This window comes from Epinephelus fuscoguttatus, linkage group LG17 (genome assembly GCF_011397635.1).
Source record: "Epinephelus fuscoguttatus linkage group LG17, E.fuscoguttatus.final_Chr_v1".
In the NCBI taxonomy this organism is placed as follows: domain Eukaryota; kingdom Metazoa; phylum Chordata; class Actinopteri; order Perciformes; family Serranidae; genus Epinephelus; species Epinephelus fuscoguttatus.
The window spans coordinates 27,214,859-27,224,520 of NC_064768.1; the positions used below are offsets into that span (position 1 = coordinate 27,214,859).

The window sequence follows — 9,662 nt, forward strand, 5'->3', positions numbered from 1 at the left end:
TTACCAAAGTACTCGTATTAAATATGTACACAACACAACCAAGACACAGCTTTTCATAAATGCAGTCTAACTTCAGTAAAGAGGTTATCCCTATGTTCCCAGGGTCCTGTTTCTCAACATACACTAACATAGTGAACTTGGTAAGGGTTAGCTTCGCTGTTCAAACTGCAAAAGAATGAAGGGATGTGGACATTTCAAATGCAGTCTGAACTGTAAAAGCCTGTTCTGCCACTGCTGAGGTATCAACGTCTAAAATCAAGTCTGTCTTGCCCACAAATTTGAAGGTGTAGGTTTCAAGGAGTATGACATCAGTAGGCTGTAAGCTGTAGGAGGGTGATTTCAACATTTTGACAGAGGGAAACGTACACTGAACAAGTGAACCCCCCCTTAATGTGTTCTGATAACAGGATATTGAGCTGGAGAACATAGATACACAACCTGTCTACACTCTGTAACAGTACAGACGTCACAAGCAACAAAAACATCACAAAATTCTTTAAAATAAGAACCAAGAAATTAAATTAAAAAAATCTCCACCTGTATTTATCAATCTCTTTAAGATTAAAAAAAAAAAAAAAAAACAGTCCAAGGATCCAACCTAAAAAGTCTCCTTGTTCCCTTAAATTTGAGGAACATTGCCCCACTGGCACTTTAAGGACTTTAAGGAACATAAGGACCTACAATTCTGGCACAGCTAAAAGTTAAAAAGAAATCTGCCTACCGGACATATTTAAATAACATAATCAGTGTTCTGCCTAAATACACACGTGAATATTCACATTAGCTGTCAGGCCTTGCCCTCTGTCAGTCAGCTCCACATTCGACAAACGCACAAGTTGTCACAGCAGTCATCAAACGTCACAATTCAACATACACTGAATCCTCTTCTTGTACTATAAGGATGACGACGTCGAGGCAGACGAGGAGGCAGCGGCTGCAGCGTGTGACTGAGAGTCTATGAGGTCCATGTCTTCGTCTTCGTTGACTCCGCATGTGTCGACCACGCAGATCAGGCAGCTGGTGACGGGAAACGCACGCACCTTGCTGCAGGTCACCCATCTGAACACAGAGAAGAAAACTGACTTAGAGGCAGAACTTCAGGTTTTAAACGAGCTATTTTGGATTATAAGTATGAATATTACTGTCAGAATTCAATGCCTATTTATTAATCGGTTTTATTGTACCGCACTGACCTGTCAGTATCCGTGTGGTACTCCAGGACGTGTCCGAGCCTGCCCACACCTTGAAACCCTGCCAGTACGTAGATGACCTCACCGACTGCTGCACACTTCACAGTTATGCCTCGCCATGGCATTGCCGCAGCGGCACGCCACTCATTACTGGCAATGTCATAGTACTCCACTGAGTCCAGTCCACCTAAAAAAGAAAAACACAAAAAAATCATACAGAGGTCACTGTTACAGTAATAGAAATACAAAGGTATTATACCAGTGTAGCTCATCTGTCATCACTGTGGTGGTTATATTAATATCAGATTTTTTTTGTACCTAGTGCCCCCTGCCCTCCCACAGCATAGATCCTGCTGTTGACCACCACCAGCCCATGGTTCTTCCTTGCTTCTCTCATCCCACACAGCTCCCTCCATCTGAGGGCAGAAAGACAGGAGAGACAGATGGACAAGGAAGGGATTAGGAAGAGTGTAACAGAGATAACTGTGCAACACAACATCGCATATGATTATTGTCAGCTTAAAAAACTTAGAAACTCCTGTTTTGAACTTTCCTGTGTCTTTGTGGAAACATTTCTATGACCTCTTGTTCTGATAAAAGCTTTTCAGAGCCCATTCAAGAAGATAAAAAAAGGTTTGTGAGACTTACTGTTGAGTGTTCGGGTCATAAACCTCACAGTTGTTGAGGACCCTGCCTGACACATTATTGCCCACCGTGCCTCCGCAGACGTATATGAGCCCGTTGGCCTCCACTGAGCCGTGGCTGCAGCGGGCCATCAGCATGCTGGTTTTCACCTGCCAAGACTCTGTTCTTGTGTCGTAGCATTCAAAAAGGTTGAGGGCAGAGCTGCCTGCAGACACACACATACAGTACATAACACTGATTAAATGCTTTCACCCATGAAGCATCATCAAAGCCAACTGTCCCCAGTCCCAAGGTCTCACGTTAACCCCTTCCACCTCCCTGTTGCTCACCCACTTCCGACCCCCCAGATGTGTAGATCTTGCCCTGGGCAGCGCAGGCAGCCAGGCTGTCACGAGGCGTGGGAGGGCCCAGCTTGGAGTACCAGCTGTCCTTCAGTACGTTGTAGCAGTCCATGCGCTTGATGGGGAAGAGCTGTGAGCCGCCCAGGATGTAGACTACATTGTCCCAGAAGACGGCTGTGGCGTCCCGGCGCTTCTCAAAGGGACAGCGGATGTCTGTCCAGGTGGAGTCCTGCACGGAAAGCCAGACTGACACTTAAACACCTGTTTGTTTATGCAATATCTAATTTGATTAATGTGAAACGCACTATTGAAATCACTGTGAAGCCAAAGAGGTCAAACACATTGTTTCAACTGAGGAGAATTCTTTTGTTTCAAACCTTAATAATGAACAAGAGTATTTATCTATACAACATTTACTGACTTAAGCCCAGTACCTTGGGGTTGAAGTAGCGGCAGGACTGAGGCTGGGAGCCTCCGAACAGAGCGATGCGGTAGTCGTGCTTCTTGCGTCGCGGTCGGCTGCTCTCTCCCAGATCCTCCCGGTCCTCCAGGGACAGCAAGTGGTAGCGCATTCCACCTGGGACGAAAGCACAGAGTGTTTCATTTTTGTTTTATGTGTGTGCGTGTGTGTGTGCGTGTGTGTGTGTTTGCTGATGTCAACCCAGGGCAAATATACTGTAACATTTTCCTAAACACAGCAGACAATGTCAACTATTCCATTATTACACCACTTTTTTGTGCTCCTTCATATGAATGTTATGTACTCAGTATTATGTGTGTACACTTTTAAATAATGGTTTGTGTGCATGTGTCTCTTCCCACTCACTAATGACCATCTTGAGACACTGTGGGTTGTCCTGGATGAGGGGCTCAGCCTGCACCGTCTTGGAGAGGAAGGTTTTGGAGACCAGAGGAAAGCGGACGCAACCCAACACCTCCACCATGTACTGCTGCCTGTTACACACATCGTACTTCAGCCAGCGCACTGCTGCGTCATAAATCTGCACACAAATGCAACAATGGGGGTTATTGTTTTTGTTCTGAGCTGATGAAAAACCATTTATTTGGCAATCCAAATACTTGTCATAATTTGCACATAATACTTCACAAAACATTGTTAGGGCCGTATTATTTTGCTACGCTCTCGAACTTAAGGGCCAAAATACCAACACTTAGTTTCTATGAATATTGCAGACATTTTTTTCTTTAGCCTTTTCTTAAAGATTCTAGCACAAAAGTCAAAGAACTTGTGCATGTGTACCTGGGCCTCAGCACGGACAGTGAGTTTGTCCTGGTGCAGCAGGTGTGTGAGCTGTGTGACATCCAGTTGTAGGAACTCGTCCAGTTTGTAGACTTCAGTGAAGTGGAGCTGGAAGAAGTCCTCTGCTGCTGCCTTTAGCTCAGGACAGTCCATGCAGTCTGCCAAGGAGGAAATACCTGCACAGAAGGAGCAGTCAGTCTAGTAAGTTATAGGATGTGGCAGGCATGAGAGAGATAACTTAATGCTCCTAATTGTACAAACCAGGCACAGATGACGTTGATTGTATTTTTGATCTTACCAAGGCAGTTTGTTGCATCAATTTGTCCTTTGAGGAACTCAACGCACATCTTCTTGACAGGCTCAATCTGGTACTGGTTGGCTGCATCAAGCAACGACTGGACGTTACTGCTGTTCACAGAAATCCTGGCACACACACACATACTTTATCATCAAAGAGATGTTTCTGATGACATTGGGTGAAAGTACTTTTTCTAACCAATTAAGCCAGTCTCATTCAGTACGTACATTTTAAACTGTGCTGTAGGCCTCAGAACGACCACTCCTACATGTCACTATTGATGCTGTACTTTTGGTCAAGAGTCTTACCGTGCTGTGTAGATAAATTCAATCAACAGCTCAATGATCTCAGGCTCGGCACTCCTGAGTTCCACCTCATGGGACATTGACTCCATCATTCTGGCTGGAGTTGAGGGAAAGGAGGTAGACATCATTATAAATAAAACATACAAGAAATGTTTTCCTTGCTATGCTTGAGAACAATTTGGGGAGCACTGCGTAATTAATAATTTGTGATTTGGTCTGTCATGATTTTGACTTACAAAATCATTGATCTTGCTATGCTGGACTACAAACATTTTGCTTTTGTGTTTGAAGCCATAATAAATCTTGTGTTGAGAAAAGTATCTTTTTCATTTAATTATCAAGACTTATAACTGATATTTTTAATATTTAGAGGTCCACTGTGTTTAGGATTTAGGGTCATCTATTGGCAGAAATTGTATACAACATTCATAACTGTGTGTTCATTAATTTATAATCACCTGAAAATAGGAATTGCTGTGTTTTCTGTTCATATCTATGTATGGAGCAGGTCCTCTCCATAGATTTATAGTAATAACTAAATACTGTATGATTTTTGTTCGCTTTTCTCAGCTCCAGGGAAGTTATACAAATATAAAACCTCCATGGATCAAAAATTCATGATAAAAAGAGTCATAATTGACCTTGTTTACATTTTGAGGTGTCCTGTCAACAGATTTACAGATGCCTCTTTTATAATGTTGGCCTAACGGGAAAATGCTTTTTGGGCTGCAGAGGATTTTTTACTGCAATACCACAAGTAGCCACAAACATTTGGCTGCAAGGCTGAGCAGCGTTCCTGAGGGCCTGGTCCTCTCCCATGGAGTCCACCATGTTGTTTCTACAGTAGCTCAGGATGGACAAATTAAACACTGGCTCTAGATAAGACCATTCATGTTTCTCAATGTGGACTGTATAACACAGATGGACGACATGACAGCTCTGCGAAAGTGAAACTAAAACATCTTGATGGCCCCCTGGTGACTAGCTGCAGCATAGGTCATTAACCCGACCCCCTGCATGTCAGCAGATGGTACATGGGCCAAACTAAAAAAAAATCAAAGTACACATCAAATAAACTTTTCCCAAAGACAGTTTCTGTCATTTGGGTAATTTTTATTGCACTGTTTAAAGTTCAAGTGTTCATCTGTCTTATAAGTTTGGTTATAACTGTTATCTGATGCTATAAAAAGGGGTTTGATGTGATGATTGACAGCTGCATGTTCCAATCGGTGTGCTTGTGATTACTGTTGCAGCAGGATCTCAATACTGCGAAGATCCCTTCTGTGCAAACTCTGGCTCCAAGTGGTGTCAACAACGCAAGATGGCAGCGGCTGTATCCAGACTATTTTGACTTCATTTTTTGCACATATTCAGTCATTGCTCGGCCATAATATCTCTTACGGGCTTGGCACATGGGAAAAGATTCAGTTCTGCCACCTCACCGCCAGATGCCACTACATCCTACACACTAGGCCTTAAATAATGATCAGAATATCTAAACACTAGACTGGGTTTTCTTTATCTTCATATTCAATATTCACACGTCTCTGCATCCTTGACCTCCAGAAATATGATGTTCACCTAGAAATCACACTACTCCTAATGGCAGCAGAGACAATTTTCTCATTGCTGTGGTCCACCTGGACCCAATGTACTAAATACCAAGCGTGTCTGCCTGTGATTGTGCGTTTTTGTGTCCACACTTACTGGTAAACATGAGGCTGAAGAAGTGGCTTGCAGCAGCCAGCACTACTCTGTGGGCTGAGAAGTGTTTCCCCTGAACCACCAGGGTCACATCACAGAGAGTACCCTGAAGAAAACACACACACACACACACACACACACACACACACACACACACACACACACACACAAAGCATTACATGGACACACACTTACAGTATATGCTGCGTGTTAAACCCTGTTACACACATACACTCTTGTCCTCTTTTGTGTCTCTCTCTCACACACACTTGCACACCTGTTTCCTCAGGTTGTTCATGACTCCCATGATGCTGGACAGCTGTCTGTACTCCTCTTTGGTGGCACACTTCCTCTCGCTCTTCTTCTTGGTGCTCGCCGCCTTCTCTGGAGAGGCCACCCCCGTCATGTTGGCCTGATTAATGTAATGTGTTCAGTTATGGCAACAACACTTTGACTGCCAGCAGTGTGCAGCTGCAGCAGCTGCGGTCTCTTTGTCGTTTAGCCGCGTACACTGTGCTTGCTAGCAGCAGCCAGCAGCTCGTTGTGTAATTAATAATTAAAAAGCCGCCAATTTGACGCGAGCTTCTCCTTAAAAACTCGTAGAGTGAAAGAAAACCATAACGATGAACTTGCTGTCATGTGAAATAGTGATAAAACTGGTTAGCGTAGTGGTATTTTGTAAGCTAGAGCTAGCTTGTGGCTGTGGGTTTCTTCTTCTACGGTTTTGCTTTGGTTGAAGATGCTCGCGTTCGCCCCCACCGACAGATTCGAGGAACTACACGTTATCATGTAGGATTGCGGAACTGAATCATCCTTTAAAACAGTTTGTAGACACAAAGAATACATTTTGATATTCAAAATAAACAAACATACAATACTTCGGTTGTTTTTTCTTCTCGGTAAAGCAAATTTTTAATTTACTATACCCAAGGAGTTACAGCTAATGGCGCCAGCAGAGTTTTGTTTACCTCGCTGCAGCAGCTCACCTGTAGGCGCACCTGTCTGCCTGTCACGCGCATATCAGCACAGCAACTCAGAAAACATAACCAGGAAGAAAAGTTTTATTGGAGTCGCATGACGCTGACGTCATTTGGAATGTGCGGACGACAGATGCAATTGTCAGAAATAATTGACCCGAGAACAAATCGACAGACCCCAGAGCTGCAGAAAAATGCTCCGCTTTCTCTGCTGTTGCTGCTTCTCAGGTGAAAACTCCTCCAACGATGAGGTATGTGTTTGTTTATTGGCTTTTGTGTGCATGTTATTGCGTTGTATTCGAGTTCAGACGAGAAACTTGTCCAGTGCTTTGCCTCACTTAGATTTTTAGATGAACCCCTTTACTGCTAGTGTGATCTAAGAATGACCAGAGCTACATCCATGGCCGGATTATGAGACAATTGAACCCTGGGCACAAATATGTAAAAGGCCCCACCACCTCCCCTACATAGGAGCAAGATACAGACTTTGTGGTGATGTAGTGTGTTTTTTTATTTTAATTTGTGTCATTTTGTATCTCATTGTGGTTATTTAGTGTGTCTTTTTTATGATGACCACTTGGGTGTCAGCATCACACTCAGGCTTTTGTGAGTCAGAGCTTTATTTTTGTTTGGGGGAGAAAACTGTCTGAGCCGTTGTCACCAGTTTTGTGTTACAAACCTCTTTTTGGACGCTGAAACCTGACCTGTACGACAACCACATCTGCCCACAACAATTCCCTTGACAACTCCCTGGAGATAAACCACATCCCTACACTTTGCAGATCATTTGTGTCTCTTAGTGGTTATTTTGAGTTTTTCCTGGTCAGTATATGATCATTTGAGTGACATTTTGAAGTTGAAGTTAAGTAGTCCATCCACGACTACCTCCATTATAAAGATTTATGTATTTGAATTATGCTGTCACAGATAAAAAAGTACCCCTGACAATATTTTCATTGTGTCTCACGAGAAAAGGAAAATTTCAGCTAAATCACGATCATTTTATAGTTTTGTCATAAAGTCCAGTGATACAATAAAACCTTAAAGTATAATAAGGTTCCCATAAAAGGAGTATGAGCGACACAAGACACTTGAAATGAAAGTTTTTTTGTTTGAAACATGAGCACTTGGGAGGTGCAGTTTATGACTCAGTAGTCACATGTGTCCAGGTGAGCCTTATAACTGCTTTATTTCTTCTTCTTCTTCTTATGAATTTCCTGCAGCCTGCTTTATTTCTCTTCCTGAAAAGTGCCACTAAAAACAAACTCATTCTACATAAAGACAACAAACAACTCTGCTGTTCTGTTTCAGAGACAGCCTCTCCTGCACCCCACACCGTCTGACCTGAATGGAGCTAGCTCAGCCAGGCGGACCCGGTCAGCGCACAGTGGTACATCATTTCTCTAAATGCTCATGTGTCTTTTCTCTCAAACCTGTAGACTTCCATAAAGTTAAGGATGAATTTGAACTACATGTTTCTTTTTGTGTGTGCCTGTTGTGTGATACTCTTTTTCCTCCTCAGATGCACACATTGTGAGGCGGATTGGCAAGCTGGTGATGAGGCGAGTGTGTGTGCCAGAGTTGGACCAGAGGTTTACTGACATGGCCGAGACCTTCAACGAACAGCACGAGCGCCATGAGGCTATGGTCAGACATATCAACAACCTGCGTCAGATCTATGGCTGTAACCGCAATGATACCTTGACTTTATCCGAATGTATGGGGAGGATCAGAGATCAGCATGGTAATTGGCACACTCAGAAAATACAGTGGCAGGTTTTCTTGCTTCAGTGTTCTGCTTCCTTTATTTCTCTGTTTCAATCTCCATCTCTCCACTCTCTCAGATTCCAGGTACAGGGTCACGCTTAAGTTGAAGGGCTATGACTTCTCCCTCGATGTGGTTTCTGTGGATGAAAGTGAGGAGGAACCGCTGCCTCCGCATTTGCGATTGGCTCAGGATGAAGTGAAGGGAACCTCTGAGAGTGCCAAAGCCACAATCTCAAAGGGTGCCACGCTTCAAGAGATGACTGGCTGGCTGCTCCGTTGCAAGGATCAAATGGCTGAGCAAGTGAATGCGGCTGCAGCATCCTACCAGGAGCAGGGAAGACTGAATGAGAACCTGGAGGAGAACATGAAGGAAGTGAGGAGGGCGAAGGAGCTGTCGCTGGGATACAGACAACAGGCTGGGGAAGTCCTCACTGAGGCTGCAGAGATAGCAGGGGCTCATCTGTAGTTTTAGATACTTAATTTGAATCCACCAATTACAATACATGCATACAGGATTCGAATATTTACAGAGTTTATGCACACTCTTTGACAATTATGCACACCTTGAACGCCATGCATGCATTCAAATGTACCAAGTATACTCTCTGCTTATTGCAGCCTGCCTGTCATATCATGTTTGTTATATGAACACAAAGACTTGCAATTATGTCTGCCTTTTAAATGTTTTATCGAAATTTTAAGAAGTGTAGCAGAGACTCACTTTAACACTTAAAATGTATTGTATATGTGAAGATTTAGTTTCTTCCTGGATGGGTGTAATCTTACCAGCTAACATTAGGGGGCACTGCAGACTCACTTTTCTATTCTAACAATTGCTTTTCATATCATATGCCTTTGGTCTGGTTTTCAGAAATTGCACTACATGGATGAAGATACCCTGAATTTCAGAATCATGTATCAAAAATAATAAATGTGTTACTTTCTTCTTTTTAAGAATTTTGTTCCTGATTGGATGCTTAAATTTTTGCAAATCTTTGATTGTTCTTTTGCTCACCCAATGTGTGAGCTTTCTGATTGTGAACTGCACTGGATTACACTTGGTTTTTTTTACAAGCCAATAGAGACAGGAAATAGTTTCCTATAGCAGCAGTGGGAATTGGACCAGATGTTTGTTGTAATTGTGTGTGTAGTGTCTTGTTATTGTAACATTTCG

General features: G+C 43.0%; 2 protein-coding genes across 2 annotated transcripts; one reads left to right on the forward strand and one right to left on the reverse strand.

Moving 5' to 3' along the window:
• Positions 1-43: 43 nt before the first annotated feature.
• klhl7 (kelch-like family member 7) lies at positions 44-6,469 on the reverse strand. The gene is made up of 12 exons (XM_049601825.1): positions 6,022-6,469; positions 5,748-5,850; positions 4,044-4,137; positions 3,736-3,860; positions 3,438-3,613; positions 3,003-3,177; positions 2,611-2,753; positions 2,165-2,405; positions 1,839-2,040; positions 1,509-1,606; positions 1,194-1,377; positions 44-1,059 (listed from the first exon to the last, which is right to left on the reverse strand). The coding sequence occupies exons 1-12, from the start codon at positions 6,148-6,150 to the stop codon at positions 894-896; spliced, it is 1,836 nt and encodes a 611-aa protein (XP_049457782.1). The 5' UTR covers positions 6,151-6,469; the 3' UTR covers positions 44-893.
• A 316-nt stretch (positions 6,470-6,785) lies between these two features.
• On the forward strand, positions 6,786-9,445 carry si:ch73-345f18.3 (uncharacterized). The gene is made up of 4 exons (XM_049601827.1): positions 6,786-6,972; positions 8,033-8,111; positions 8,244-8,465; positions 8,566-9,445. Exons 1-4 carry the CDS (start codon positions 6,916-6,918, stop codon positions 8,952-8,954), a joined length of 747 nt encoding a protein of 248 aa, XP_049457784.1. The 5' UTR covers positions 6,786-6,915; the 3' UTR covers positions 8,955-9,445.
• The last annotated feature ends 217 nt before the right edge of the window (positions 9,446-9,662 follow it).

What these genes read in the sequence shown, in the direction of transcription:
- si:ch73-345f18.3 (XM_049601827.1), top strand. Translation starts at nt 6,916, where the DNA reads ATGCTCCGCTTTCTCTGCTGTTGCTGCTTCTCAGGTGAAAACTCCTCC. An exon ending in AAAACTCCTCCAACGATGAG is followed by an intron (nt 6,973 to 8,032) that starts GTATGTGTTTGT and finishes GTTCTGTTTCAG; the next exon opens with AGACAGCCTCTCCTGCACCC. An exon ending in GAGGATCAGAGATCAGCATG is followed by an intron (nt 8,466 to 8,565) that starts GTAATTGGCACA and finishes CCACTCTCTCAG; the next exon opens with ATTCCAGGTACAGGGTCACG.
- klhl7 (XM_049601825.1), bottom strand. Translation starts at nt 6,150, where the DNA reads ATGACGGGGGTGGCCTCTCCAGAGAAGGCGGCGAGCACCAAGAAGAAG. An exon ending in CTGTCCGTGCTGAGGCCCAG is followed by an intron (nt 3,178 to 3,437) that starts GTACACATGCAC and finishes ATTTGTGTGCAG; the next exon opens with ATTTATGACGCAGCAGTGCG. An exon ending in TACCACACGGATACTGACAG is followed by an intron (nt 1,060 to 1,193) that starts GTCAGTGCGGTA and finishes CTCTGTGTTCAG; the next exon opens with ATGGGTGACCTGCAGCAAGG.